The sequence below is a fragment of the Pseudozyma flocculosa genome (assembly GCF_000417875.1).
Source record: "Pseudozyma flocculosa PF-1 unplaced genomic scaffold scaffold00004, whole genome shotgun sequence".
In the NCBI taxonomy this organism is placed as follows: Eukaryota; Fungi; Basidiomycota; class Ustilaginomycetes; order Ustilaginales; family Ustilaginaceae; genus Pseudozyma; species Pseudozyma flocculosa.
Genome location: NW_006920872.1, coordinates 33,970 through 60,688, shown reverse-complemented (window position 1 = coordinate 60,688; position 26,719 = coordinate 33,970). Strand labels below are relative to the sequence as shown.

Genomic DNA, 26,719 nt, shown 5'->3' with positions numbered 1-26,719 from the left:
CCGCGCGAGCGGATCCGGTGAGCTCGTTGAGCAGCTCGAGGGCCAGGCAGAGGCCCTCGTACGGCACCTCGTCTTCGAGCGGCGATCCGCCGTCGCTGACCATGAGGCTGTGGTGCGTCTTGCCCTTGAGCGCCTCGAGCACCTGCCAGGTGACGGCGTTGAGGCCCGTCACCATGTACGGCTCGGCGCCAAAGTCGAGCTCGAGGGCGACGGCGAGCGTGTGGAGCACCTTGACGACCGACAGCGATACCTCGGGCCTCGTCTCGTACACGCGACAGAGGTGGCTGAAAGCCGGAAAGAACTTGGACAGGAAGCCGTAGACGGCGTCGGCCGAGTTGGGCTGCACGCTGGCGGCCAGGCCGTCGAGCATGTCGAGCGACGTCTGGACCGCGGCGATGACGTCGGAGCGCTGGGCGACGGCCGCAAAGTCGGCACGCTGCAGCAGCGAGCCGAAGCGCGCCTCGATCGACGCCGTGATCTGGGCAAAGTACGACTCGGCGGTGCGACCCGAATGCTGGCCGACGTACGACGCGCCACTGTAGATGCAGCTTACCACGGCGCTCACCAGCGGGCCGTGAGTGTTGGCCGGCAGCGCGTCCAGGCCGGACACGATGGCCGACACGAGGCTCTCCATCTCGGGCAGCTGGAGCAGGTGGAGCATGATGCCGCTCGAGCGGGTGAAGGACGAGACGACGGCCGCCAGCTGCACCAGCACGTCCGAGTCGGACATCCACAGCTCGAGGTTCTCGCGCAGCCGCTGCAGCAGGAACGCGAGCACCTTGCGACCGGCGTCGCCCGAAAACGTGCGCTGGATAGCCGCGTTGGTCGGGAAGCCAGAGTGGTCGTCGATCAGCAGGTAGGTCGACGTCCATCGCGCGACAAACCACAGCAGCGTCTCGGTCACCTGCGGGCTCGTCGCCTGCGCCGACCGCGCGCCGTGGCTCGACAGCGTCTGCACCAGGTTCAAACCGAGCTCGACAATGAGGCCCACGGCAGGGTCGTCGGGCTCCTGGCTGCCGGCAATGGCCGATGGCACCTCGGCCGTCTCGCCCTTGGCCTCGTCGGCCACGAGGTGGGCGGCAATCAGCAGAAGCCAGTGGGCCTGCTCCCACACCTTTTCGAGCTCCTGCGGGCCGGGCGCCGCCTGGCCCTGGGCGACGGCCGAGAGCATCTGGCAGAGCGGCTGCGCCAGCTGGTGCAGCGTGCGGAGGTTGTCGGCAGCCGAGAGCCTGCCCAGGCCGGCGATGGTGATGAGCTGGTCCGAATAGATGTCGCGGTCCTTGGCGGCGGCCTCGCCGTGCTCGGAGGCGTCGCCATCGTCGCCATCGCCGTCGGACGGCATGGCGGCCGCCTGCAGCCTGCCGGTCACGTACGGGTGGAAGACCTCGTCGCGGATGCTGCCGTGGACCGCCTGCCAGAGGATTTGGAGCTGCGCAGAGGGCTGCTTGCCGCCGCCCGCCCCGTCGTCGGCCTCGCGGTAGAGGGCGCCGAGCAGCACCTGCCAGCAGCTCAGCAGCGTGTCGGTCGTGTCCTCGGCCAGGACGGCCAGGTCGTCTTCCTCGTCGGTGTCGCGCGGGCGGTGGAAGGCGAGGCCAAAGATCGACCTGCCCAACTGCGACAGGGCCGCGAGGAAGGCGACGGTGCCTGAGGCATCGCCGTCGGCCCCGCCGCCCGGCCCGAGCGCCTCGGCCAGCAGGCGGACGGAGTTGGCGTTGATGACGATCTGAAAGGCCTGGGCGAGGAAGAGCATCGCATTGCCGCGCGCCGAGAGCAGCGCCGACGACGGGCTGCCGCATTCCTCCTGGACGAGCGACTGGAGCGTCGCCGAGAGGTGCCTGACGCGCTGCACGACGACGTCGGTCGTGGCCGGAGCGACGCCGAGCTCGGCGGGCACATAGCTGAACGCCAGCAGCAGGCACTGTCGGAGGCGATGGACAGAAAAGGAGAGGTCGCGGTTCGGAGTCGAGGCCGACGCGGCCAGGCCGAAGCCGTAGGCGGTTGCGAGCAGCGACACGACGTCGGTGGGCATGAGGACGTCGACAAAGTGCGAGGGCAGCTTGCGCGCCTGGATGTACTGGCGGCCGCCATTGTCGCCGCCCGAGGCGTTGGCGGCAGCGGTTTGGTCATCGGCATCGTCGAGCTGGTCGGGCAAGATGGGGCTGCCAAAGTTGGCAAAGGGGTCCGAGAGGAGGAAGCTCCAGTCCAGCAGCTTTTCGACGGCCGAGACGGCCTGGGGGAAGAGGTCCATCCGCCACGCCGCCGCCTTGTCCTGGTCGGTCGAAATGACGCCGTAGAGGAGCTGGAAGGTGGCGCTCATCAGGGCGGGCAGCACGTGGTTCTGCGGGGGGCCGAGGCGGCGCCGTCAGTGCGAGAGGAAGCTGGTCAGCAAGCGGTCGGGCGGTCGGCAGGCGGCGCGGGACAGCTCACCTGGATGACGGCCTTGCACCACCGATGCTCGAGGACGCTGAGGCCGACGGGGGTGCCCGGTTCGACTGCCTTGGCCTTGCCGCGGTCCTTGTTTTCTGCAGCGGCAGCGGCGTCGGAGGGCGGAGTGAGGACAAACTCGTCGACGAGGGCCCTAATCAGGCCGAGACCGGCGGCGAGTCGGATCGACGCAGCCGCGGATTCGGACGGGTCGGAGGGCCACGGCGACGGGAGCGTGAGAAGCTCGGCGAGGCGCGAGGTGAGGAGGGCGACGTGCGCCTGGACGACGTTTTGGGCGGCGTTTGAGTCGTTTGCGCTCGCGCAGTGGGCGAGTTCGAGGCCGAGAAGGCGCTTCTCGACGGCCATGGCGGTCTGGTGGGCGCGGGAACGGAGGTACTGGGGCCATGACGAGGCGGCGTGCGGGCCGCGCGAGACGGCAAACGAGAGGACAAAGTCGCGCAGCTGGGCCAGCGAGGCGCGGCCGTCGGCGGCACTGTGCAGCGGCAGCGAGGGGAGGACGTAGAGGAGGGCGTTGAGGGACTGGAAGAGGACGAGCGGGTCTGCGGCTTCGACATGCTGGAGTGCGTAGCAGGCGTACTCGAGTGCGCGGTCCGAGTGTCGGAGGGCGAGGAAGGTGGCCTCGCCGCGGGCCCTGGCTTGCGGGTCCGGGGTGACAAAGTCGAGGGCGGCCTGGCGGATGGTGGCGAGCGCTTGATCGAGGTGCCCGCTGGGCGGCACGAGCATCGCCGACGACGACGAGGACGACATGCGGGGCGGCGGCGGCGGTGGTGGCAGGGGAGGTGGTGGTGGTGGGCGGCCAAGAGCCAAGCCAGCGGCGTTGTCGTCTGTCGTCTGTCGTCTGTCGTCTGTCGTCTGTCGTCTGCCTGCCTGGCAGAGCTGCGCTGTGCAGTCGCTGCTGGCTGCGCAGGTGCCCCTCTGCAGGGCGAGCGAGCCAGGTCTTTGTGGGGCCGGCCATTTCTTCTCGGCGGCAGCTTTGTCTGGCGCCGTCTTCCGTCTTCCGAGCCGCCGTGTGGAGTTTTGGGGGGGTCAAGCGGCGGCGGGGCCTGGCCATGCTTAACTTGGCTCTCGGCTCATCCGACGACGACGACGACGACGACGACGACGACGACGACGAGCCTCCTCGCTGCCCCCTGTCTCGGCCCCTCCGCTATCGTCGCCTTCCCTCCCGACCGCCCAACCGCACACAACATGGACGAAGACGCGCTGCGGGCCATGATGCCCATGAGCTTCGGCAAGAGCAAAAAGGCGGCGCCCAAGCCCAAGCCCAAGCCAGAGCAACCGCCAGCAGCCCCGGCCCTGCCGTCCGCATCCACCAGCTCCAGCGTCGTCGGAGCCACGCTGGGCAACAAGCGGCCCGCACCCTCGTCGCCCCCGCCGGATGCGCCGAAAACGGCCTCGGAGCCTGCCGCCGACGACGAGGTCGACGAGAATGGCCTCACCGCAGCCGACCGCGCGCTCAATGCCCAGCTCGAGCTCGGAGGCGATTCCGATGACGACGACTCGGACGACGACGACACTCAGGGTCGGCCCGGTTCCGCCGCGTCGGCCCTCGCCGATATCAAGCTGCCGCCCATGTCGCACGAGGCGGTGCTCGAGTCTCACTCCAAGAGCGTCTCGGCCCTCGCCCTCGACCCCGGAGGAGCGCGCATCGCCACGGGCTCGTTCGACTACGACCTCAAGCTGTGGGACTTTGGCGGCATGGACTCGACGCTCAAGCCCTTCCGCAGCTTTGAGCCCGCGGGCAGCTACCCGATCAACGACGTCGCCTTCTCGCCGCACGCCGGCGGCGAGCATCTGCTCTGCATCAGCGCCACGGCGGCGGCCAAGGTGTATGACCGCGACGGCACCGAGCTGGGCACGTGCAAAAAGGGCGACCCGTACCTGCGCGACATGCGCCAGACAAAGGGCCACGTCTCGGAGCTGACGGCGGGCGCGTGGGATCCGAGCGAGCGCGGCAGGTTCATGACGGCCTCGTCGGACAGCACCGTGCGCTTCTGGCACCTCGACGACCTCGCCGCGGGACAGCGCGACGTCATCGTCGTCAAGAGCCGCGAGCGCGGCACCCGCACAAAGGTCACGGCCGCCCGCTACGCCCAAGAGGGCCGCATCCTCGCCGCAGCGGGACTCGACGGCGCACTGCACTGGTGGGACCTCCGTGCCAACCTCGCCTCCAAGCCCCGCGGCACCGTCGAGCGAGCCCACGAAAGCGGCTGCGGCATCAGCTGCATCACCTTCAGCCGCGACTCAAACACGCTCGTCACCCGCGGCGGAGACGAGACCGTCAAGCTGTGGGACCGGCGCATGTTCCGCTCCCCCGCCGCCGTCCGCGCAGGGCTGCCCAGCACCGCCATGACCGACGTCGTATTCAGCCCAGACGAAAAGTCGGTCCTCGCCGGCGTCGCCGCCGTACCTCTCGCTGGCGAATCTCGAGGCAGCAAGAACAACAACAGCAACAACAACAACAACGACGACGACGACGCGGACGACGACGGCGCAGGGGCGACGCGCGACACGACCACGGGCGGCGCCATCTGCGTCCTGTCGCTGCCCAACCTCGACGAGGTGCGGCGCTACTCGATCTCGCCGTCGTCGGTGCTGCGGCTGCACTGGCACACGCGCCTCAACCAGCTCTTTGCCACGACGCGCGCCGGCAACATCCACGTCTTTTACTCGCCCGAGGCATCCGTCAACGGCGCCCTCCTCGCCGTCGGCAGGAAACCGCGACAGCGCAACCCGTTCAACGTCGACCTCTCGCCCGTCGACGTGCCCGCAGACGCCACCCTCCCGCAGTCCAACGCGGCCAAGCGACGCAGGCTCGAAAAGATGCGCGCAGACCCCGTCGCCAGCCGCATGCCCCAGCGTCCGATGGAGGGCAAGGGCAAGGGTGGACGCATCGGCGCGGCAGCCATGCAGCACGTCGTGCAGAACCTCTACCGCACCGCCGACGATACCCGCAGCCAGGATCCGCGCGAGGCGCTCCTCAAGTACGCAGAGCAGGCCGAAAAGGACCCCATCTACACAAAGGTCTGGAAGGAGACCCAGCCAAAGACGCTCTACGCACAGGACGACGACGACGACGGCGATGACGGCGACGAGCAGAAGGACTAGGCTGGAAATCCATCGATTGTCGTATATATGGCCCGTTGCGTGTGCGCGTGTCTCTGTGAGGGTCGTCCACCTGTCATGATCGGATCCAGACCAACGCCAGACGGCGTACCGCAACCCGGCTCCCACGCCAGCAGTTCAGACCGGGATCTCCCCGACCGCAGGGCGGTGGCGCCGCATGCATCATCATCCATCGCAGATTCACATCCGTCCGTCGTCCCGGCCTACTCCCATCTGCCGCCAGCCTGGCCAGCCGCGGGAGCTTTCCGTGCGGTCGTACGTGTTAGTTTGACCCTCCGTCCTGCCGAGACGGACAAGGTTCAGCCCCCGCCCCCGTCGAACTTCGGAGCCGTTGCAACGCCAACGCCGCGCCCGGCAAATGCGCCGGTCCTGGCTCCCTACCTCACGGGCCGACCGAGACGGCGAGCGGATGGAGCCGATGTTATCTGATCTAGAGATGGTCTGACGTCCGTCGACACGGCATCAGAGCAGAGACCTTTGCCACCCGTGTTGGCAGACACGAAGAGGGTATATACGAGCTTCACCTCCGCTCCCCGTCGCCGACCCTGCCAGCCTATCCCTCTTCCTATTCTCTCCTCTCCCATCCTCATCGCCCGCTGCAGGGCCTGTTCCTCTCATCTCGGCGCCGCACCTCTCGTGCCCTTTTCCAAGTCGCACCTCGTCTGTGAGCCTGCAGACGCGTCCTACCGCATCGCCCCGCGATCGCCTTGCCTTGTCGCTCACACAGTGCTGGCGGCCTCAGAGGATGGGGTAGTGCTCGTCTCCGGATCTTTGCCGGGAGCGCGCGTAGAGGGACAGCTGGGCGTCGCAGAGCGACCTGCGACGCGCTTGCCAGTCGAGGGCGCTCTCAAAGACGTTGGTGTCCTTGAAGACGCCGAGGAGCGCGCGCAGGTCGGCTGCGCCCTGGTCGCCCAGTTTGGAGAGGATCGTGGCAAAGCCGCCGTCGAGGCTAATGGCTTGCACATCGTGGGCCCGGACAGGCGCGCGGCCCTTGAGAGTGTAGCGGACGGGCGCGGCGTCCTCCGGTGGTTTCGCTTTGAGCTGGATGAAGAGCGAGATGTACTCCAAGTCCGAGACGAGGTGGTGGCCATCCTCCGTCTTGCCACTGTCGTCGCTGTTGGGGCCGCGGTGATACACCGCGGGCGGCACGATGAATGTCTGACCCTGCCCCACTGCGTTCCGACGATTTCTGACCTGAACGACGATATATGACATTTTGGAGACATCGAAGACCGTGGCGTCCCCCTTCCATCCCTCGTCGACGTAGATGGGGATCAGCAGGTCCCAGCTCGGCTGGGTGTCGGCGCCGCAGATGGCGACGTGCTCGACGAACCATTCGGCCAGCTGCTTTTTCGAAACCTTGTCGAACGTATGTGGCATCTTGACGAAGTGCGTAAACGAGATCCGTGCTGACCGCGCGAACGACTCAAAGCCCGATGCCGCCCGCTCGCCGCTCGCCAGGGACCCTCGATATCCGCCTTGTGCCCCGCTCACGTCGGGAATCGCACGTGGGTCGCCAAAGAGCTCGGCGAGCCAGTCCCAGACCGGCAGAGGATCCAACGTGCCTTTCTCCTCCCACAAGCTCTGCAACGTGAACGAATCGGAGCCGGGATTCGCGAGGCTTGTCCGCCGGATGCGTTCCACGGCGGCAAAGTCCGTTGCCATGGCAAGCAGTATCCGTGCAACCTCTTCGCCGTCGGCGCCTGTAGACAGGCCGTACGAGATCCGGCTGTGCCGCATCGCCCAGAGCGCGTCGCGCCAGACCTTGACGACACCGCCAGACTGCTGGACCTGCTGCCGGAACAGGTCGCTTGCAGCGATGCTCAGGATCGGCTCAGAAGGGGTGCCGGTGATGATGAACGACGTGTCGAGGTCGAGGCCAGCGATGGTGCGCAAGTGCGAGCTGATCTGCCGCTGCAGGAATTCGCTCAGATCGACGCTGCCCTGAGCACCGATGAAGAGCAGAGGAAGACGCTGGCACAGGGCAGCCATGTACTTGTCAATGTACGTTGCCGACTGCTCCGCAGGAAGCTCCTTGTCAGACTGGAGATCGGGCAGCCAGACGTGTTTGCGCTCGGACAGCAGCTTTCCCTTGACTTTGAAGAGCGAGACGCGGCCGACAAACGGTTTGAGGCCCGTGAACCCATGGTCGCGATCCATGTGGTGCCAGAAATGCCTGTTGTTGAGCAGCGGGCGGCCCATCAGGGCAAGCTGTTCCAACAGCGCCGACCACGTCTTGCCGTGGGGATCGTGGGCCTGCGGATCGAGTGCGCTCAGCGCAACGTCGAAGGGGAGCTTGTTGAACATTGGCAGCAGCGAGAGCTCCTTGTTGTGGAGACGGGTGGACCGGAGCGTGGCTCCTTCGCCGACGAGAGCGTGGATGCTCGAGTTGGTGTCGAGCAAAAGGAGGACAAGTCGGTCGGCATTGGCGTGTTGGGACTCTCCCATCGCGTGCCACAGCCTCCGGATGTGGCTGAGCAGATCACCCAGCGTGCCGGCCTCGTCGAGCGCCAGGATGAAAACTCCGTTGGGTCGGCCTTCCCCGATCGAGTAAGCCTGGATCACGGCGGCTTGCAGCGATCGGAATGCCTGCACGCAGGGACCCCCTTGGAAGGCGTTAGCGCCCTCGGTATTGCCGGGTCTAAGCTTTACCAGATTTTCGTGGTAGCGTTCGGCCACTGTCGCGAGCAGCCCTTGTCGGCGGGGTGCGTTGTCCGACGAGGCTTGCGAACCGGCACTGATTGGACTTGTCGGCAGCTCGGTGTTGTTCAGGTGGTCGTAAAAGTCCCTGACGACCGTCTCGCTGCGGACGGAAGTGGAGTCCAAGTCGCTGCAGTAAGCCTTGATCTCCTCTGCCATGTGGTGGGCGAAGGCCTCAAACCAGGCCAGCACGACGAGGCGGTCGGCGACATCTATGTCGCGGACCGGGTATGGCAGCTTTCCGCCGGAGACGAGTAGATCTGCCGCAGCTTCGTCTCGGGCCGGGATCGCGTCCGTGTCGCCCTTTGTGATGCGGAAACAAAGCAGCATGCCGAGGCGGCGGCGCTTGAGGACCTGGTCGACTGTGCGGGACTTGCCCGACCCCGAGGACTGGATGACGGGGACGATGCGTCCGTAGTGTAGCCTCTCGTCGTAGAGCGACAGGACAGTGTCAATGTGGTAGCAGAGGTCATCGTCGGCCTCGCCATAGAACTCGTCTTCGAAGTCGAGCCGCACCAAGCCGACACCAGGGCGCGGACGCGGGGGTGAGGCGTCTGAGCAGGGAAAGAACGAGTCTTGTGCTCAGGCACACCGCAGGCAAGGCAGCACACGGCGGAAGCGGGCATGGGCGCACTCACGAGAGGCCCCAGCAATCAGCGTTCGGTGCAGCAGCGCCACGGTGGCTTCCTCGGTCAACGTGTCGGAAGTGAGGGTGGGTTCAGATCCGATGATCCTAGTAAGCGCCCCGGGATCGTCGAGCAGGTGCTGAAGGCCATCCGATTTCAGCGGGCCCGTCAGCCAGGAGGGCAGATGCACACGCTCGTCCAGGCCCAGGCAGCCGTCGACCCATCCGCGTATGCTGGTGCGCAGCCCTTTCTCGGCGAGTGCGAGGAGTTCAGCATCGGTGGACAGATTGATCAGCAAACGTCGGATATTGATACGGGTCTGCACTTCTGTCGTGGCCTTTTCCAGGTGTTGAGTGGCAAGGTCTCGCAGCTGTCTCATCTGGCCGTCGCTGTCGGGAGGGTCTGACATGACGGTGGCATCCCGATCTTCGCGGAGCGAGAGCCGCCTCAGAGCGGCGCTCGGCGCGTCGGGTGGATCCATGGACGAGCTCGACATCTGCAGGTCGACTTGGCAGGGGTGTTCGGAAGTGGAGACGCGAGGTTGAAGGGTCAAGTGAGTCTGTGCAGGTGGAATGCTACGGAGGCAAGCGGGTGCTTCTGCCACTGCCGAAGGTGACCTCGAGCATGCGATCGTTTGCAAGCACGAGGCGGCGTAGGTGTGGGTGGCGGATCGGAATCTCAATGGGCCATGGTGGGTGGGAAGGAAGGGCAAGGCGCGCCTGGACCCCAGCCTATCGAAAAAGCCGAAAGGCAGAGTCCGCCTGACCTTGGCCCCCGATATCCAGCGAGCGTTGAATCGGGCACTTCTTGTGACCGCGCTGGGGCCTCCTGTTTCAACTGCCCCGCCGGCTGCAAGGGTGTTCCAGACACAGACCTCGATCCTCAGGCGTTTGCATCTTCGCAAGATGCTTGCATTTGGTTCGTGCAGTCTCATCGTCGACAACTGGATGTCGAGCTCGGCGTCTCTGTCCCCTTTATGGGCGCCACCTGCCTTCTGTCCCTGCGCTCCTGCCAGAAGAGCAGCAGTGCCGACGCGGCCGTGAGGAACGAGGCTATCCCGATGAAGACGACCATGCCAACGTAGCCGCCTCGTCCGTATCCCACTGACCCCGTCCGTTTTCCCGCTTGCCCGACAAAGGCGTCGTCGCCCGGATACAGCGCCGAGGCGATCAGCGGTCCCGCCACGACGGCGACGGCGCGAAAGGCCATGATGGTGAAAAAGGCCAGCGTGAAGGGCACGCTGCGCCGCTCCGAGAGGGAGCGCGACATGGGCGTGATGTGGCAGCTGAAGCCGCCGCCGGCAAAGCCAAAGATGATGGCAAACACCATGATGAGGGCGAGGGACTCGGCAAATCCGAGCACCAGCACTGCGGCCAGCCCGCACACTGCCATCGAGACGGCGATGACGAGCGGGTAGGCGATGCGGTCCACGACGCTGCCCGTCGCCAGGTAGCCCACCGTGGCCAACGCGTTGAAGGTGGCCAGCACCGCCGTCGCTGATCCGGAGCCCAGGCCGTGCGAGGACGTGTAGGGCGAGATGTAGAGCGAAGCTGAGTACCACCCGAAAGACTGGAAGAAGATGATGGCGACCTGCGTGGCGGCGGTGCAATACCAGAGAGAGGAGGGGATGAAGGGCTGGTGAGGAAACGCACACGCGGAGTACGGTGCTGAACGGAGGCTGCCCCGGACTCACGAAGAAGATGAAGCGGCGGTCGAGGACGAAGCGGACGCTGGGAGGCAGCAGGCAGCGCAGCCGCAGAGGGCCCTTGCTGCGCGCCGGCTGGATCCTCGGTCGGATGAGGGAGACGGCAGCGCCGGCGAGGACCAGATGGAGGAGTGCCCAGATCCTTAGGGTCCAGCGGAAGCCGGTGCGGGTGAGGAGGGCGTTGAAGACGAGGGGGAAGACGATGCCGCCGATGCCGCTGCCGCAGAGGAACATGCCCGTGGCGAGGCCGCGGCGGCGGTCGAACCACTGAGGCAGCCACATGATGACGGGAATGAAGAGGAAGCCGCCGACCAGGCCGAACAGGACGCCCTGGAAGAGGATGAGGAGGCCGATGCTGGTGGCGAAGCTGGCGACGACGAGGCAGAGGGCGCTGGCGACGACGCACGCGAGGGCCACGGGTTTGACGAGGTGAGGGCGCGCCGATATAAAGCCGTAGGTGAGGAGGGGGACGAGGTGCTGGCAGGCGATGACCAGCGTCCCCACCGAGCTGAGCGCCGTGACGCTGCTGCCGTAGAAGGGCGAGGCAGGATCGTGCTCGTGGTAATCTTGCAGCGTACCCGCGGCGTAGGCGACGCCCCACACCATCAACTCGATCAGCCAGCCGGCAACGACGAATAGCCAGGCCTGCACGCCGCCGTCGGGCGCCGCCGACGGTGGTGCCTCATCCTCTGTCGTCGTCGCTGCTGTGTCGGCTCGATCCGCCGTCGCCCGGTCGGAACGGCCGAGGGGCAGTGCAGCCGCCGCATCGGAAGCAATCCGCTTCTCGGCATCTTCCATGTCGCGAGCGTGAGAAGGTGCGAAATCGGCCAAGCTGGGCTATGTCAGATTGGCTAGCTCGAAGCAGATCACGAAGTCGCTCAGTCAAGGTGGAAGAAGAAGGGGGGTGGATCGTACCTTGGAAACCACCGATACCGCCCCAAAGGCCCTCGACAGGCCTTTATACGGCCGCCGGCAGCGTCCGAGGGGTGAAGAAGCAAAGACCCTTTTTGCAGTCTGGTAAGTCCCCTGGTTCGGTGACCGAGGAACGTAAGGGTCACCTCTCAATGGCGGCGGCGGCGGCGGCGGCGGCTCAACCTAGGTTCGCTGTCCGAGGAACATCCGCAGCGGGTAGGGCGGAAGGCGAGGACGAGGGCGAGGGCGAGGGCGAGGGCGAGGGCGAGGACGACCCTTGCTTGCCTGCGGCTCTGCTTGACGTCGGCTTTCATGCCTCGTCTGGCGTCGGGCGTCGGGCATTTGCACTCGGGCAGGCAGGGACCCCAAAAGGCCGAAGCAAGTCGACGCTCGAGTGGGCAGGCAACCAGCGAGAGCCGGCCCGCGTCCCGACCTGGCCGACTCTCGGTCGCGCCTTGCTTTTGTCCTGCTCGCCCGCCTGCGTGTTACGTTCGATGGGTTTGCGTCTCACCAAGGCGGGCATGGATCGGTGCAAGGCAGTCCTGTCGAGCCGTAACGGTACCAAGGGATGACCTCCGGATGATCGTCTGAACAATGGGCGGGCAACTCGTCGCTCCTCGTTGGTCGACGTCGAAGCAGCAGCAGAGCAGGGCCGGCAGCATCCCTTTGAGCGTCTTGCGAGTTGTGACTCGCCGCTGCTCGCTCTCGACGTGACCCGAGCTGCAACGCCGGGAAAGCGGTCCCTTCTCTGCTGGGTGCTGAGCCGACGAAGGCCTACACATACAACAAGATGAGAGGGGTGAACATACTGCACGGCGGGTCAGCCAGGAGTCAGCTGGGCGGGCGGGGATGGATGACGAGGCCTAGGGACAAGGCCGAAGCGGCGGCTTTGGCGCCGAGCAACGGAAAGAAAAGGCCGACGCCGCGCCACGTGGACCTGGCCCCGTCTGGCCAGCCTGCCCTTCTCCACTTTGTCTGGCGCCTCGGGGCGGCCGACGTCGGAAAGACCGAACCATCAGAGTGACCACCATCGTCGTCGTCGGTCCCTTCTCCCCATCGACCCGCCCAGCAGACCCCACCTGCATCCTTTGTCGGCCGTCTCGTATCACTTATCGGCGTGCTGCTTCTCTACACTCAATCGTCAATGTCGCCATCCTCGCTGCTCGAATGTCGTCGTCGTCGACGATGATTGAGGAGCGACCGGCCAAGCGGGCCAAGAAGCAGTACTCGTGCACCGAATGCTGTGAGTGAGCACCGGGCGCAGACGGCAGCGGAGGCAGTCAGCGAAGGGACCCCTCTCTGATCGCTCCGAACCGCCTTGGAGGCTCGTATCTGGGCTCGTCGTCTGACCGACAGTCCGGAGGAAGCAAAAGTGCGATCGGACGCAGCCGTGCAACCACTGCCGCAAGCGCGGGACCGAGGACCTCTGCCACATCCCCACGCCTTCGCTCGCGCGCCCGACGCGGTCTAGAAGTCGCACCTCGGTCAGCAGCGACGCCAGCCTGCCGCCGCCGCCGCCCTTATCGACGTCGCCGGATCGCAAGGCGCTGCCAGCCCGACGGCTGGTTTCCGAAACGCGGCGGTCAGCAGCTCGCAGCCGACGACCGGACCCCATCGCGCAGGGAGCAGCGCCGATTCGGGCCGACCGCTTTCCCGCCCCTGCAGAACCAACGGATGTCCCGACCTTTTCCAACGACAAGGACCGCCAGCTGGCCGCGCTGCACGACAAGGTGCACCGCCTCGAGAGCGTGCTGGAGCGCTTCATCGATCCGGGGCCCTCGCACCGGCCCAGCCCGTCCTTGGCGCGCTCTCCAGCAGGTCGACATTCGCGATCGACCTCGGTGCAGCGGCGGCAGCGTTCCGTGTCGGCTGCGCTGGGCCATTCGGACGGCTCCGACTCGGAGCAGCCGTCGATGAGCGGGCTGCGCCAGGACGTGCAGGGCTACGTCGACGCCGAGGTGGGCTGGCTGGGCACCTCTGCCATCGAGTCGATACGCAACTCGTTTGGCTTCTTTCTCGGCGACGGCGGCACCAGCGGCCAGTCGAGCTTTGCACCGCGCGCCCTCTCTTCCGTCGAGGGCGCCGCGTCGTTTTCCGCTTCCTTTTCGGCCGCAGCGGCCCTGACCAGGCCGAACGGGACCAGCCTGGGCGGCATCCCCATCCCAAAGGACGACATCGCCGCCATCCACCGCAGCCTCCCCGACCGGCAGCGATGCCAGGAGTACGTCGACATCTTCTTTCGCCGCTTTGTGAGTCAGCCCCAACCGCCGCATGGCAGACGATACACGTCCGGTGCGGGGTGGGACATCACTGATCCTCCGTCGTACCCTCGCTCGACCACGCCCCGCCCGCAGAACTGGTCGCGCTACAAAATCTCCGAGGCTCCGGCGCGGCGCAAGATTGAGCTCCTCTACGCCGCCAGCGCGCCCCAAGGCTCTGCGGCCATCCAGCAGCTGCCCTTCATCAGCCTGCTGCTCGGCATCCTCGCCCTGGGCTCGCTGCGCTCTCCCGACTTTCAGCTGGTGCCAGAGGAGTCCAACAACTTCTTCTGGGCGTCGAAAAAGGTAAACGCGGCATCTGCGCCTCGGGAGACTGGAAGAGAGCTGACCAGCGTCGTCCTGACTCCTCTGCACCCTTGTGCCGGCAGTGCCTGACGGCGTGCGAGAACCTGGCCGTGACCAACATGGACTCGTGCTGGACCTATGCCTGCCACATCCGCTACTTGGACCTCGTCCGGGCGCCGCGGACCAGCTGGCACGCCATGGGCGGCTGGATCCGCCACGCCATCGACCTCGGCCTCCATTCGTGAGCACTTTGATGGGACACGCCGGCCACGCTCCAGCCCGGCATGACACAGCGCTGACGCCTGGCCTTACCTGCGTTGCCCCGGCCCGCTGCAGCGAACACTCGGCCAATTCGAGCGACCGCGAACGATCCGAGGGGCGCGTCCTTTGGTCGCACATCCTCCAGTGCGGTGGGTGATCTCTTGCGCGAGGGATCGATATGTTGCATCGGAGGAGGGCGAAGCTGTCGAGCCGCCGTCGCTCACTGCGTCTCATTGCCTGCATCTCCGCCCCCTCGCTGCTATCGCTGCCTGCAGAGAGCGAGTGGTGTCTTGCCCTTGGGAGGCCGCTCTCGGTGCTCCCAGAGCGCACCAGCGGACCTTGCCACGGCGACATGCAGGATCTCGATTTCGCCTTTCGAGAGTTCGTCCTCGGCCGCAAGATTTTCATCCCGTGAGCACCGCCCGGCGTTCCTGGAAGGTGACGCCTGTCGACTTCACGCCTCGGCCTCTGACCGGTCCTAATTTCCCGGCCCGCCGAGCAGGCACCTGCAGGGCATCGTGCGCTTCTACACGACGACGGATCGGACGGCGTCGAGGGAAGAGAGCTACAAGCAGGTGCTGGCGCTGGACCAGTCGCTGGTCGAGGCGGCTCAGCGTCTGCCGTCGTACTTCCAGTTTCTTTCAGGCACGCAGCCGGACCGCTCCCTGGATCGACACTTTGAGCACCTCGCCTTCTATCGCCACATGTTTGCGGGCATGTTCCACTTCTACCGCATCCTTCTCCACCGCCCCTACTTTTTGCACTGGATCGACGAGCGGCACCCGCAGCACCCGTACCCGCGCAGCTGGAGGCTCTGCGTCGAGAGCGCGCTGGCCGAGGTGCGCATGCGCAAGACGATGGCGAGGGAACTGACGCCCGACGAGCAGGTGAGTCGCCGTGCAGAGTGGGGCCTGAAGTGCGGGAGACGGGCAGGGGCTGCCACAGCGCGGAAGGTCGACTGACCGCGAGCAAGCTGGACTTCCCTGATGATGGGACTGATGACAGACCCAACACTATGGAGCTGCCTACGCTGCTGTGAGTACGAGGGCCGCATCCGCGACCTTCCTGACCCGAGCGCGGATCGACAGGCGACGCTGACGATATGGCATTTCCGCTTGCCATCCCCGGTCTGTTCTGCCTTCGCCCGCTCGCAGTTTAGCTCGGCCATCATCCTCGGTTTCGGCGTGCTCCTCGATGCCGGCGCGGGCCACTGCCTCTGCCGCGAGGAAACCAAGGAAAAGATTGACTTCATCGCTGGTAAGTGTTCTTCCTGCTTTCCCTCATCGCGCAGTGATACTGTGCTGACCTGGACCCCGCTCCGCCGCTCTCCGCGACCCATGCCGACAGAGGTGACGTACGCCAACGTGGACCTGCTCGAGGCGCGCTCTACCGACAACACGGCCAACCGGGAGCTGAGCGTGCTGTCGACGATGTGTTCGCGGATGCTGGCCTTTCTCGAGCCTCGAATCGCACCGCACGTCCATCAGGCTCGGAGCGCGGTGCGCGCCAGCTGCTCGTACGCGGAGGCGGTGCACCACATCAAGAACGTGGTTGCCACGCTGTCGAAGCGCAGCTCGGCGGATCGGCCGCAGGCAGAGGGCGGTCGCAGCACCCACGTCGAGGGAGGTGGGACAGTATTGGCGGCCGCTTCGGCTGTTGGCGCCGAGCAGGGCACCGACACGTCGTCGCTCGACACGCTGGCCGCAGCGGCCGTCCCCAACTTGAGCCAGTCCTCGAACGCGGACACGACGGCGCCCGATGGCGCTGCAAGCGGCATGACAGCGGCGGCGGCGCCGACGGACGCAGTCGCTATGCCCGCCACGGGTATGGGCGCGACGACGGCGGCGACAGCGGCGACGATGGCCGCCGCGATGCCGCAGCAGGGCGACACGCTCGACGACTTTTTGCTCGACGTGCGGGACTGGAACAGCATGCTGAGCGTGCTGCAGGCCGATGCGCCAAGCCACGAGCAGCCGCTGTTTGCCGACTGGCTGCACCAGGACCCCATGATGTTCTGAAGCCGGGCGGACGCTTGGCCCAGGTGTTGGTGTTGGTGGTGGTGGCGACGCGGCGGCGAGGCCGACTTGAGAGAGGGAGGCATCTCTGGCAGATGATGTGATTTCGCCGCGGTTTACGCAATTTCGTCCAAGGGTGCCGTGGCAGACAGGCCGGCCTCGACGAGCTCTAAAAATCCCGTGCTTGCCTGGCCTGTCCCGAGGTGGAGGCCGAACAGCCGCCCGCCCGCGTGTCGTTTGACATGCAGGCCTGCCGACGGGGTGGCCGGCCAGCCATGGGCCGAATCCGAAAGTGGTGGTCGGGGTCGATCCGAAGACGTTGGTCTTCTTGCCGGTCCACCATCACCATCACCATCATCCCCGCCGCCGCCGCCGTCGTCGTCCATCTCCTCGCGCCACTACGCTCCATTCTAAGCGGCCACCTGGGCTTTGCGTCCTTCCCCCTCTTCCCAGACATCACCGCCCGCGCGGCTGGCTCGCCTGCCTCTCTGCCTGCCTGCCTGCCATGGTGCAGCTGACGCACTACCACGACGACAGCCACAACGCAGCCATGCGCGCGCTCGAAGGCGGCACCCCGGCTCGCAGCCGTGTGCCGACACCGCCCGAGTGCGACGAAAAGCAGCATCAGGAGTCGACCAGCTCGGCGTCAGCTTCGACCGCTCACTCGCACTTTGCCAACGCTGTCCCCACCGCCGCCGCCGCCGCCGCCGCCTCCGCTGCCACAGCGGTTCCACCTGGAGAGCAAGGCGAAGCAAGAGAAGATTGGCGGACCCGGTTCAGAAAGGAGCTGCGGAGGAGGATCCTGCACACCACGCCGAGCTGGTTTGCAGTCAAGTGAGTCGTGCCCGCAGCGGGCGTCCTCGCGCCCAGCCCAGTGGAAAGACCGAGCTCAACCCTCCCGTGCACCTCCGACACCCATCTCTTCCAGCATGGGCACGGGCATCACGGCCATCCTGCTCCACCAGCTGCCCTACCAGTTCGACGGACTGGAGACCATCTCCAACGTCATCTTTGCGCTCAACGTCGTCCTGTTCGCCCTCATCCTTGCGCTCAGCATGTGAGTCGAGACCCGAACGCCAAGGCACCTCGTGGACGAGCGCTGAACACTCGTGCTGATGCGGGTGCACGCCCTCCTCTCGTCCGCGCGCACCGGCCCCGCTATGCGACCAGCGCACGCTACGTCATCTGGCCCAGCATGTTCTGGACGATGCTCTACCACCCGACCCAGTCCCTCTTCCTCGGCACGTTCCCCATGGGCTTCACGACCATCATCAACATGATGGTCTACAGCCTGGTGCCGGCGTGGGGTTCGGGCTGGCTGACGGCGGCCCACGTGCTGTGGTGGATCGACTCGGCCGTGGCCATCGTCATCGCCATCGGCATTCCCTTTGTGCAGTTCACTCGCCACTCGCAGTCGTTTGACAACATCTCGGGCGTCTGGTTCCTGCCCGTCGTCACGACCGTCGTGGCCGCCGCCACGGGCGGGACGGTGGCGTCGGCGCTCATTGGCGCGGGCCAGGTCGACGAGGCGCGCGTCGTCGTCGTGGCGAGCTACATCCTGTGGGGCACGGGCGTGCCGCTGTCGATGATGCTCATGACGCTCTACTATGCGCGGCTGGCCATCTACAAGATCCCGCCGGCGGCCATGATCGTATCGGCCTTTCTGCCGCTCGGGCCGTGCGGGCAGGGCGCGTTCGGGCTGCTGCAGCTGGCGGCGGACCTGGTCGAGATTACGCGCCTCACCGGGTCGTTTGCGCTCGGCGGCTCTGGTGGCGCGCCGGGGCGCGGGCTGGATAGCGAGTCGGCGCACCTGGTGTCGTACGCGATGCAGGGCGCGTCAATTCTCGTCGCCCTCGTCATCTGGGGCGTCGGCCTCGTGTGGCTCGTATTGGCCGTGGCCACCATTGCCGACATGACGGCGGCCAGCTTTGTCCCCTTCAACATGGGCTGGTGGGGCTACACGTTCCCGCTCGGCACGTTTGCCACGGCCACGACGCAGCTCGGCCGCATGCTCGACAGCCGCGCCTTTCTCGTGCTCGGCACCGTGCTCAGCGCCATTGTCGCCCTCCTCTGGCTCGGCCTGTTCGTCGTCACGGGCTGGAAGGCCGTCACGGGCACCATGTGAGTTTGTCGGCGTCACCTCGGTCGGCGAAAGCTGGTGCAGCAGCAGCAGCAGCAGTAGCAGACGACCTGACCCATTTCCTCGTCCCTTTTTCTTGGCAAACGAAAACCCCGCCCGCCTCGACAGGTTCTTTTCGCCCTGTCTAGCCGAACAGGGCGGATCGCCGCCCGTCCTGGTGGCGCCGGCGCGCAAGTACGCCTACAGTCCTCGCCCACCGTCGCAGACGCGGGGTGCATCGTCGCTGTCGCCGTTGCCGTTCAACCGGAGCCGCAACCGCAGCGGCGCACGGGACGCGTCGCACGACCATCATCGAGATGGCGTACCGCGCGGTCCCATCGAGAGGGTGCTCGAGGTCTTCATCCGGGATAAGAGCCAGGATGCGGATCGGGATGCGGATGCGGATAGGGATAGGGGAAGGAGCCAGACGAGGTTGGATCGGAGCGGCGGCGGCGGCGGTGGCGGCGGATTGCAGGATGACGTCGTTGGTGGAGCGGGTGAGGTGCGGACGGCCGAGGTGCGTCGGTAGATGAATCCTTTAGGTGGGAATCTAGAACACAGCACGGGGCCGCGACCGCACGCCGCACGCCGCACGCCGCATCGGCCCGACACACGAGCACGACCCCTCGCGCACCAAGTTCGAAAGACAGAGGACACGGCGGGGTATGCACAACCACGCCCGTCGCCGCCGCCGCCGCCGCCGTCGTGAGGGTGGGTGCATGCACATGTCTATTGCCCTCGGAGCAACGAGAAAAAAGGGGCGGCAGGGCGGGAACCGGCAGGCCCAACTGTGCTAGAGCTTGCGGGGCACCTCGACCTCGTAGAAGCTCTGCACGACATCGCCCTCCTTGAAGCCCTGGAATCCGACAAAGCTGAGGCCGCACTCGGTACCCTTGCGCATCTCGACGACGTCCTTCTTGCCATGCTTCATCTGGTCCAGCCTACCCCTCCAGATCTCCTTCCTCTCCCCCTCCTCCCCATCGCCGCCAGCGCCGCCGCCGCCGCCGCGGAGGATACGCACCATGTTGGAGCGACTGACGGTGCCGTTGGTGACTTTGCAACCGGCGACGGTGCGCGTCACCTTGGACGAGATGGAAAAGTTGAAGAGCTGCGATACGACGGCCTCGCCCGTGACGCGCTGCTCAAACTCGGGCGGCAGCAGCGCGGCGACCTGCGAAGAGACGTAGTCCATCAATCGGTAGATGACGCTGTCGCTGTGCAGCACCACGGGCGGGTGGCTGCGCGCCGCCAGCGCCGAAATGGGCTTGGGGATGTCGACGTTGAAGCAGATAACGTGGCCGCCCAGCGCCGCCGCCTTGGCCACGTCGCCCTCGGTCGCCGGGCCCACGCCCGACGCGATAATCTTGACGCCCGCCTCGGACGTGCCGATCGACGAAATCGCCCCCACCACGGCCTCGACGGTGCCCGTGAAGTCGGCCTTGACAATCAGGTTGAGCGTCTTGTAGTCGGCTGCCTTTTCGTCGCCGTCTGCGTCGACAGCGGCAGCCTCGTCCTGGGCGCCATCGGCCTGTGACTTGGACGACGCCGCCGCCTCGTCGCTGCCGCCGCTGCTGCCGGGTGCCGACTCGGCAAGGACGCTGTCGATGCCGAGGCTGGCGGCCATGCGCTCCTCGCGCCTACGCTTGCGCTCCTCGAACTCGCGCCGCGCCTTTTCCTCGACCTCGTCGGCGCGCGCCCTGCGCTGCTCGTTGATGACCTCGACGTCCTTCATCATGGCCAGGCGCTCGAGGCGGCGCTTGCGGTTCTCGACGGCGCGCTTGATGTCGGCCTCGCTGGCGGCGCCCACGACCTCCTCGCCCGCCTGCGCCAGGTCGCGCCACCCGGTCACGACGACCGGGTCGCCCGGGTAGGCCGCCTTGAGCGGCTTGTTCTGCGAGTCGAGGATCTGGCGCACCTTGCACCACGCCGTGCCCGCCACCAGCAGCTCGCCCACGCGCACGCAGCCGCGCTTGACGAGCACCGTGGCCACGTTGCCGCGCGCCTTTTCCACCTTGGACTCGATCACGTAGCCGTCCGGCTGGCCGTCGCGCTCGGCGCGCAGGTCGGCCATCTCGGCCAGCGCCGCCAGCGTCTCTTCGAGCTCGTCGAGGCCATCGCCCGTCTTGCCCGACACCTCGACACACGGGATATCGCCGCCCAGCTCCTCGAGCTCGACGCCCGCAGACAGCAGCTCGCGCTTGACCCGCTCTGCGTCCGACTCGGGCTTGTCGACCTTGGTCAGCGCAACGACCATCTGCACGCTGCCCTGCTGCCGCCGCGAAGACATGTTGCCGGCCCCGCTGCCGCCGCTGCCAGGCGACGAGGACGAGGACGACGAAAGCGACTGGACCAGGTCGATGACCTCGCGCGTCTGCGGCATCACACCGTCGTCGGCGGCGACGACGAGGACCACAATGTCGGTCACGGCCGCGCCGCGCGATCGCATCGCGGTAAACGCGGCGTGGCCGGGCGTGTCGAGGAAAGTGACGGTCTGCACGGCGTCGGCAGCGGCGGCGGCGGCTGCATCGCTCCCGCCCGCGGCGCGCTTGACGGGCACGCTAAACGCGCCAATGTGCTGGGTGATGCCGCCCGCCTCGCCCGCTGCAACGGCCGTGCTGCGCAGCTTGTCGAGCAGCGTCGTCTTGCCGTGGTCGACGTGCCCCATGATGGTCACCACGGGCGGCCGGAGGGGCAGCGTGGCGTAGACGTCGGGAGAGGCGGGGTCGCGCGGGAGGATGTCGAATGCGGCCTCCTCGTTGACGACGGCCGTCAGATTAAACTCGGCCGCCAGCATCTCTGCGTCGGCAAAGGCGAGGATCAGGTCCGGGCGGGTGTCGGTCATGCCGCTCTCGGTCATGACGCGCTGCAGCGAGCGCATCTTGACGTTCATCTGGCGCGCCAGGTTCGACACGGTCACCACGCTCGGCAGGAAGACTTCGCGCGGCGGTCGGGAAGCCGGAGCGGCCGCCTTGGGCTTGGAGGACGACGCAGCGGCGGGTCGCTTTGCTCCCTTTTCCCGCTCTCGATCTTTCGGCCGGGGCCCGCCGCGCTGCTGATCGTCCTGATCGCGGAGCAGCGAACCTCGGTCTCCCTTTTTGCGCGAGACGCGGTCGCCCCTGCTCCGGCCGTCGTCCTTGGCGCCGGGCCTGCGCAGCTCAGAGGGAGATCCGGCTGCTGCGCCTTCGGCGTCGTCAACTGCTGCATCGTCCCGCCCGGCGGTTGATGCAGAGTCGGGCTCGCCGTGGATGGCGGCGTCGGCGCCGTCGCCGTTCCTGCCTACTGGTGGTGGTGCGTCGAAGTTGGGTATTAAAGCGAAGCGGTCGCGGCTCCAATCTCGTGGTCGGGGCACTGGCGGTCCACGTTGCTGGTTGCGCCGGTCGTTGGGTGCGCGGGGCGACTGTCGAGGTGCCCCAGGGTTGCGCGAGCCGCCACCACCGCCGCCACCCGAGTCTCTGCTGCCGAACTTTTGGTTATCTGACCGATGGCCGCCGCCACGTTGTCCATCTCGATGCCCTCCGCCGACGCCGCCGCCGCCGCCTCCATGCCGCTGCTGATTCCCAGTGGACGAACCGCCTCTGTTCCCGTAGGACGATCCGCCTCTGTTGCTGTTGGGGTTCGAGTGGCGCTGCTGGCCGCCTGCTTGGCGCGGGCCTGAGCTGCGAGGGCCGGAATGGGGGCCGCGCGCTTCTCCCGCATCAGATACGCGGCAGCTGGTGGCGAATGCATGTGCGTGCGTCGGTGATGCTGCCGGTGCTATGATCGTGAGCCTGTGGCGGGCGGGGAGGGTGGCGGGCGAGGCGGTCAAGAGGGCTGATGCTGTGACTGCGCTCCTGGACGCCGAGGCCGAGGCCGTTGCCGACGCTGATGCCGATGCTGCGAGCGTCAGTCGACGTAGCATGGTGATGAGTGGGTATAGCCGTCGTCGTCAGAGGAAGCGACGTGGGCAAGAAGAAGGGGGGGTTTTGGATGAGGTGGAGAAGCAACAGAGGAGAGCGGCCGGCTGAGCTCATAGAGAGAGAGGCAGCTCCCAGAGGGCAGGCCCGACCGCCTGCCCACCCAAAGCTCGCGAAGAAATCCAAAAAAGAGGGCGTGGCGGGGGCCGCCAAATTTCCCGACGCCGCGCCGCCCGCTTCCCTCCGAGCTCGACTCCCGACTCCCGCCAAGCCTCCAAGTCGCCGCACTGGCCCGGCCAGGCCTCGTCGCCCCTAGGGTCCCGCCACGCTGGGTCCGCCCTCACTCGCACTCGGCCCTGGGTCAACGGGACACTGCGTCGCACCATACATGGTGGCGTGGCAATCTGTTGCAGTCTGAAAGGGGCGGCCACCGCTATCTCGAGCCATTGGGGCCCTTGGCATGCGCCTGGGCCGCCGCCGCCGCCGCCGCCTTGGCCTTGAGCACGCTCGCCTGCGGCCCGCTCAGCGTGTCGCTGCCGCTCGGTACGCTCACCGTCCGCGGTCCACCCGCTCCCAGTCCAGACAGCCCAGCTCCGCCGCCCGTCCCCATCGGCCGGCCGTAGACGCCACCGGCGCCCGCCACCATCATGCCCATGCTTGGATCCGCTGCGCCGCCGCCGCCGACAAACGCATCGTGCTGGTAGCCAGGCAGCCGTAGCGCAGGGCTGGCGCTCAGTCCGCTCGGCATGCTCAGCAGCCCGCCGCTGTGGGCCAGGTAGCCGCCTGCCATGCCCGGCATCGCCGTTCCGCCTCGAGGCGGCCCTCCGCTGTTCCCTGCGCCCCCCGTGCCTCGTGGCGGCGGGCTCTTGGGCCGCAGCGCCTCGCCCTCGTCCGAGAAGGGCACCAGGTTGATCCGGTCGCGCAGCTCGCATCCCGGCCGATCCACGCCAAAGTTGACGTCGTAGCTCAGCTTGTCGTACTCGACGGGCACCGCCAGCCGATCGAGGTGCGCCCGCTCCTCCTCGGCCGCAGGTCCATCCTCGGGCAGCCGGCGCTGACTCCGCTGCTCTTCGAGGAACGACAGGGTGGCTGCCGGCAGCGGCAGGCGGCCGTCGGCTGGCCATCCAGGCTGGCCCGGACCCACCTCGAGCCCCACCGTCAGCCAGCCGCGCCGCAGGTTGCGATTGCGCCCGAACAGCTCCAGCCGCCGCGTCCCCAGGCAGAAGTTCTCGATCAGCCTGTACATCTCTGGCGGCTTGCTCGTCATGTCCAGCTCCTCGCCCGCCGCCTCGCCGGGCCACAGGATCACGTCGGTGTCGACGTTGCAGTGCACGAACCGCGTGTCCGTCGACCGGCGCACCGTGCCCCGGATGCCCATCAGGCAGTGCTGCACGCACCGCGTCAGCGCAGAGCTCGTCGATGGTTGCTGCGGGCCGCTGCTGTCGTCGTCGTCGCCGCCGTCGTCATCCCTGCCGCGTTGGTGCGCGTTGGTCCGCACCCACACGATGTCCTCGCACCGCCGGTAGCCCCAGCGCGACAGCACCTCCCTGCCCCTCTCGAGGCCGTCGCCGGCGCCCGAGCCGACCCAGAGGAAGACGAAGCTCTCCTTGGCCGCTACCTGGGGCACGGGCAGCGCCGCGATCTCGTCCCAGGTCCACGTTGCGACGCCGCCGCTGGGCGAGGGTACGCCCTCCCACTCGTACGACGCCAGAGGCGGGTCGATGAGCACGACATCGTACTTGACCGGCATCAAGGTGCCCAGGTGGAAGTCGCGCGGCGCAGCAGGGTTCGGCGAGGGTCCTGGCTGCTGGCCCGATGGCGGCATCACATGGGCCGGTGCGCCTTGTGGCGTGGCGGACCCGCTGGCAGGGGCGGAGGTTGTGACAGGATGACCGCCCTGCTGCTGGCGTCCTCGTCGAGCGCCTGTGCCAGTGTAGGGAGCGAGCGACTGGCGCAGGTCTGCGCAGAGGTAGGTCGGTGGGTGGGCGGCGAGCGTGACGAGCGAGTCCTTTATCTGGACGAGGCGCTTGAGCTTGGGGTACTCGTCAAAGCGGCTCGCATCGTGCGGGTTGCGCACCGCGTTGCCCGGCAGCTCGCCCGCGCCCGTGTCGACAAAGCGCTGCGCGTAGTCGTTGCGCAGCGTCTGCTCCTCGGGGATGAAGTTGGGCCCAAACGCGCGTCGGCCGTCGTCGGTCGTCGTCGGGTTGGCAGACGGCCCCAGCGACTCGGACGACGATGGCTGCGGATCGAGGTGCAGTGAGGCCCAGCGCGGGTGATGCCGAACTCGCTTGCTCAGCCCCGTTGAGCCGTTGGATCGGCCCGCGTGCGTCGGCGACGGCGATGGCGGCCGCGACCCGAGGTCCAGCTGTGGGTGTCGCTCGGCAGCCTCTCGGCGCTGAGATCGATACTTTTGAACGAGTTGCGAGTGAGGAGCAGTCGAGGGAGATGACTGGAGCATCGTCGCGATTCAGCCGACAGCAGCGGCGGTCTGGCGGGTGGAGCGAAGGTGACTGGCTGGTCCGCGAGACGGGCCCTCCCCGACGCCGGATTCGGGCCGATCGGATCGTTTCCGAACCTACGCCGCACCGCACCGACCAAGAGTGCGTCAGCGCGAGGAAGTCGCAAGCTAAGGTGTGCGTGCCTGAAAATGAGCAAGCCGACGCTGGCGAGAGAGATGAAGACGGGGAGGAGAGCGATGCAGCCCGGAAGGAGCAAGGTAGGATGGATGGTGGTCGGGTCGAGACTCGGAGAGCGCCAAGGCTCGAGATGTCGGGTTCAGGGTCCAACAGCCCGGTTGAGCACGGAGCACCGAGCAGGCCCTTGCCCGCAACCCGCGTGGCTTTGGCTCCCCCGCTGCCCGTTTTCCTTTCCCGTGCGGCAGCCACGCAGCTGCCCCCAGCTGGCATGGTAGCCTGCCTGGCCATGTGGACAGGGCAGCGGGTAGCGGCGACTCGCCTGCAGAGCCCACCGAACAGCAGCATGCAGCATCAAAGCGTCGACAGCAGCGGCGACGGCGAGCAGCATGATATCGTCGACGTGACGCTTTCTCTCTAGCTCTTCTCGCTCGCTCGGGACAGAACCCTTTCCTGTCGCCGACCAGCCCGATCGACCAACCGTCGGATCGGCAGAAGAGGACAAGCAGCAAAGCAACCACGGCACGGTGCCCTCTGTCTGTCGGCCTCGGCGGGCCCTGATCCGAAGCGCGGCGGGCAGCCCGGATGCCAGAGGCCCAAGCGACGGGGTGAGGCCAAGTTTCATGTCGTCGGTCCCCGGTCTTCCTTGAACGTGGCCCTAGATGGCCGCGGTGGAAACACCTCAAAGGCAGGCTAGGCTGGCTTCGTTGGCCAACCAGCTGGCTGGCAAGCTGGCAACCATGCTTGCAACAAGGCGTTCGCTCGGAGGTTCGGGCCCACCTTGTTCTCTGGTTTCGCTGGTCGGCCATCTCGCCCCTCTCTGCCTGCTCTTCTCGTCGCTCATGGAGCCGGGGATGGGTGCAGCCACGCCGCGCCGCTGCACCGAAGCTCGACGTCAAACCATGCAGAACACGCACACATGAGGATGGGTGAGGCGCTGCCACCAGCGAAAAAAGGCCACATGTAGAGAGAGACGCAAGCAAGCAGGCAGGCTCATCTGCTGCTGCTGCTGCTGCTGCTGCTGCTGCTGCTGCTGCTGCTGCTGCTGTCGGCGCTCCGAAAGGCTCGCCACAGAGATGCTGCCGGTCTCTTTGATCGTCGTCCTATCGTGCCATCGCTTCTAGCTTGCCCTCTTCCGATCAGGCGGCGACGGCGACCAGCGCGATCGGGGCCGTCATTGTGACGCCCAGGCATACGGCAGATGGAGACGACGGCGACGACGGCGACAAACTGTCGACCCACGGACGGCGTTGCGACGATCTCGACTCGACCAGGAGGCCGTGCGGATGTGGGGAGGGATCCACCAGGTACCGTACCGGTACGCCCGGCCGTCGGTTGGCTCATCTGGCGCTGCCCGCCTAACTGGTGCGGAGCCTGCCTCCGGGTTGTGTGCCTCGACCCCGCCCTCCTGCCCGCTAAGCAGGCCCAGGTCTGCTTCGCTTCCTTCCTTCCTCGATCTGTTCTGCCGGCTGGCTGGCTGGGCGTGGTGCGCGCTTTTTTCGGTGCTGGGGCTGCCCCGGTGCGCGGCCCCCGGCTTTCTTTTTTTGGCCCTGTCCCTGGCCTAGGCCCAGGCCTCACCTCGCCTCGCCTCGCCCCGGTGGGGGCCGCCAGGCCGCCCACCTGGCCGCCCCGCCTGCTTGCTTGCCTGCCTGCCTGCCTGCCTGCCTGCCCGCCAGCTGGGGGGCCACAGCAGGCAGGCCGGCCTTCGCGTTGGCCGCCG

At 67.0% G+C, this 26,719-nt stretch overlaps 8 protein-coding genes across 8 annotated transcripts in view; 3 read left to right on the top strand and 5 right to left on the bottom strand.

The window, feature by feature from the left end:
• Positions 1 to 3,192, bottom strand: part of PFL1_01544 (uncharacterized protein) — a gene marked incomplete at both ends in the record, with an annotated part of 4,329 nt that extends 1,137 nt beyond the window's left edge. Inside the window, 2 exons of the mRNA XM_007879054.1 lie at positions 68 to 2,338; positions 2,428 to 3,192. Of these exons, the coding sequence (XP_007877245.1) occupies positions 68 to 2,338; positions 2,428 to 3,192 (3,036 nt within the window). The remainder of the gene's footprint in view (positions 1 to 67; positions 2,339 to 2,427) is intronic.
• A 441-nt stretch (positions 3,193 to 3,633) lies between these two features.
• On the top strand, positions 3,634 to 5,553 carry PFL1_01543 (uncharacterized protein; the record flags this gene model as incomplete). The annotated part of the gene is made up of 1 exon (XM_007879053.1): positions 3,634 to 5,553. The coding sequence occupies one exon, from the start codon at positions 3,634 to 3,636 to the stop codon at positions 5,551 to 5,553; it is 1,920 nt and encodes a 639-aa protein (XP_007877244.1).
• Positions 5,554 to 6,309: 756 nt separating this feature from the next.
• PFL1_01542 (uncharacterized protein) lies at positions 6,310 to 9,393 on the bottom strand (the record flags this gene model as incomplete). The annotated part of the gene is made up of 2 exons (XM_007879052.1): positions 6,310 to 8,825; positions 8,910 to 9,393. 2 exons carry the CDS (start codon positions 9,391 to 9,393, stop codon positions 6,310 to 6,312), a joined length of 3,000 nt encoding a protein of 999 aa, XP_007877243.1.
• Positions 9,394 to 9,827: 434 nt separating this feature from the next.
• On the bottom strand, positions 9,828 to 11,208 carry PFL1_01541 (uncharacterized protein; the record flags this gene model as incomplete). Its single annotated transcript, XM_007879051.1, has 2 exons — positions 9,828 to 10,487; positions 10,591 to 11,208. The coding sequence occupies 2 exons, from the start codon at positions 11,206 to 11,208 to the stop codon at positions 9,828 to 9,830; spliced, it is 1,278 nt and encodes a 425-aa protein (XP_007877242.1).
• A 1,473-nt stretch (positions 11,209 to 12,681) lies between these two features.
• On the top strand, positions 12,682 to 16,357 carry PFL1_01540 (uncharacterized protein; the record flags this gene model as incomplete). The annotated part of the gene is made up of 10 exons (XM_007879050.1): positions 12,682 to 12,757; positions 12,871 to 13,763; positions 13,869 to 14,078; positions 14,162 to 14,319; positions 14,415 to 14,488; positions 14,615 to 14,750; positions 14,842 to 15,226; positions 15,345 to 15,374; positions 15,494 to 15,596; positions 15,687 to 16,357. 10 exons carry the CDS (start codon positions 12,682 to 12,684, stop codon positions 16,355 to 16,357), a joined length of 2,736 nt encoding a protein of 911 aa, XP_007877241.1.
• Positions 16,358 to 16,859: 502 nt separating this feature from the next.
• Positions 16,860 to 19,002, top strand: PFL1_01539 (uncharacterized protein; the record flags this gene model as incomplete). The annotated part of the gene is made up of 4 exons (XM_007879049.1): positions 16,860 to 17,188; positions 17,283 to 17,411; positions 17,525 to 18,475; positions 18,603 to 19,002. The coding sequence occupies 4 exons, from the start codon at positions 16,860 to 16,862 to the stop codon at positions 19,000 to 19,002; spliced, it is 1,809 nt and encodes a 602-aa protein (XP_007877240.1).
• A 264-nt stretch (positions 19,003 to 19,266) lies between these two features.
• Positions 19,267 to 22,371, bottom strand: PFL1_01538 (uncharacterized protein; the record flags this gene model as incomplete). Its single annotated transcript, XM_007879048.1, has 1 exon — positions 19,267 to 22,371. The coding sequence occupies one exon, from the start codon at positions 22,369 to 22,371 to the stop codon at positions 19,267 to 19,269; it is 3,105 nt and encodes a 1,034-aa protein (XP_007877239.1).
• A 428-nt stretch (positions 22,372 to 22,799) lies between these two features.
• On the bottom strand, positions 22,800 to 24,824 carry PFL1_01537 (uncharacterized protein; the record flags this gene model as incomplete). The annotated part of the gene is made up of 1 exon (XM_007879047.1): positions 22,800 to 24,824. One exon carries the CDS (start codon positions 24,822 to 24,824, stop codon positions 22,800 to 22,802), a length of 2,025 nt encoding a protein of 674 aa, XP_007877238.1.
• Between the last annotated feature and the right edge of the window lie 1,895 nt (positions 24,825 to 26,719).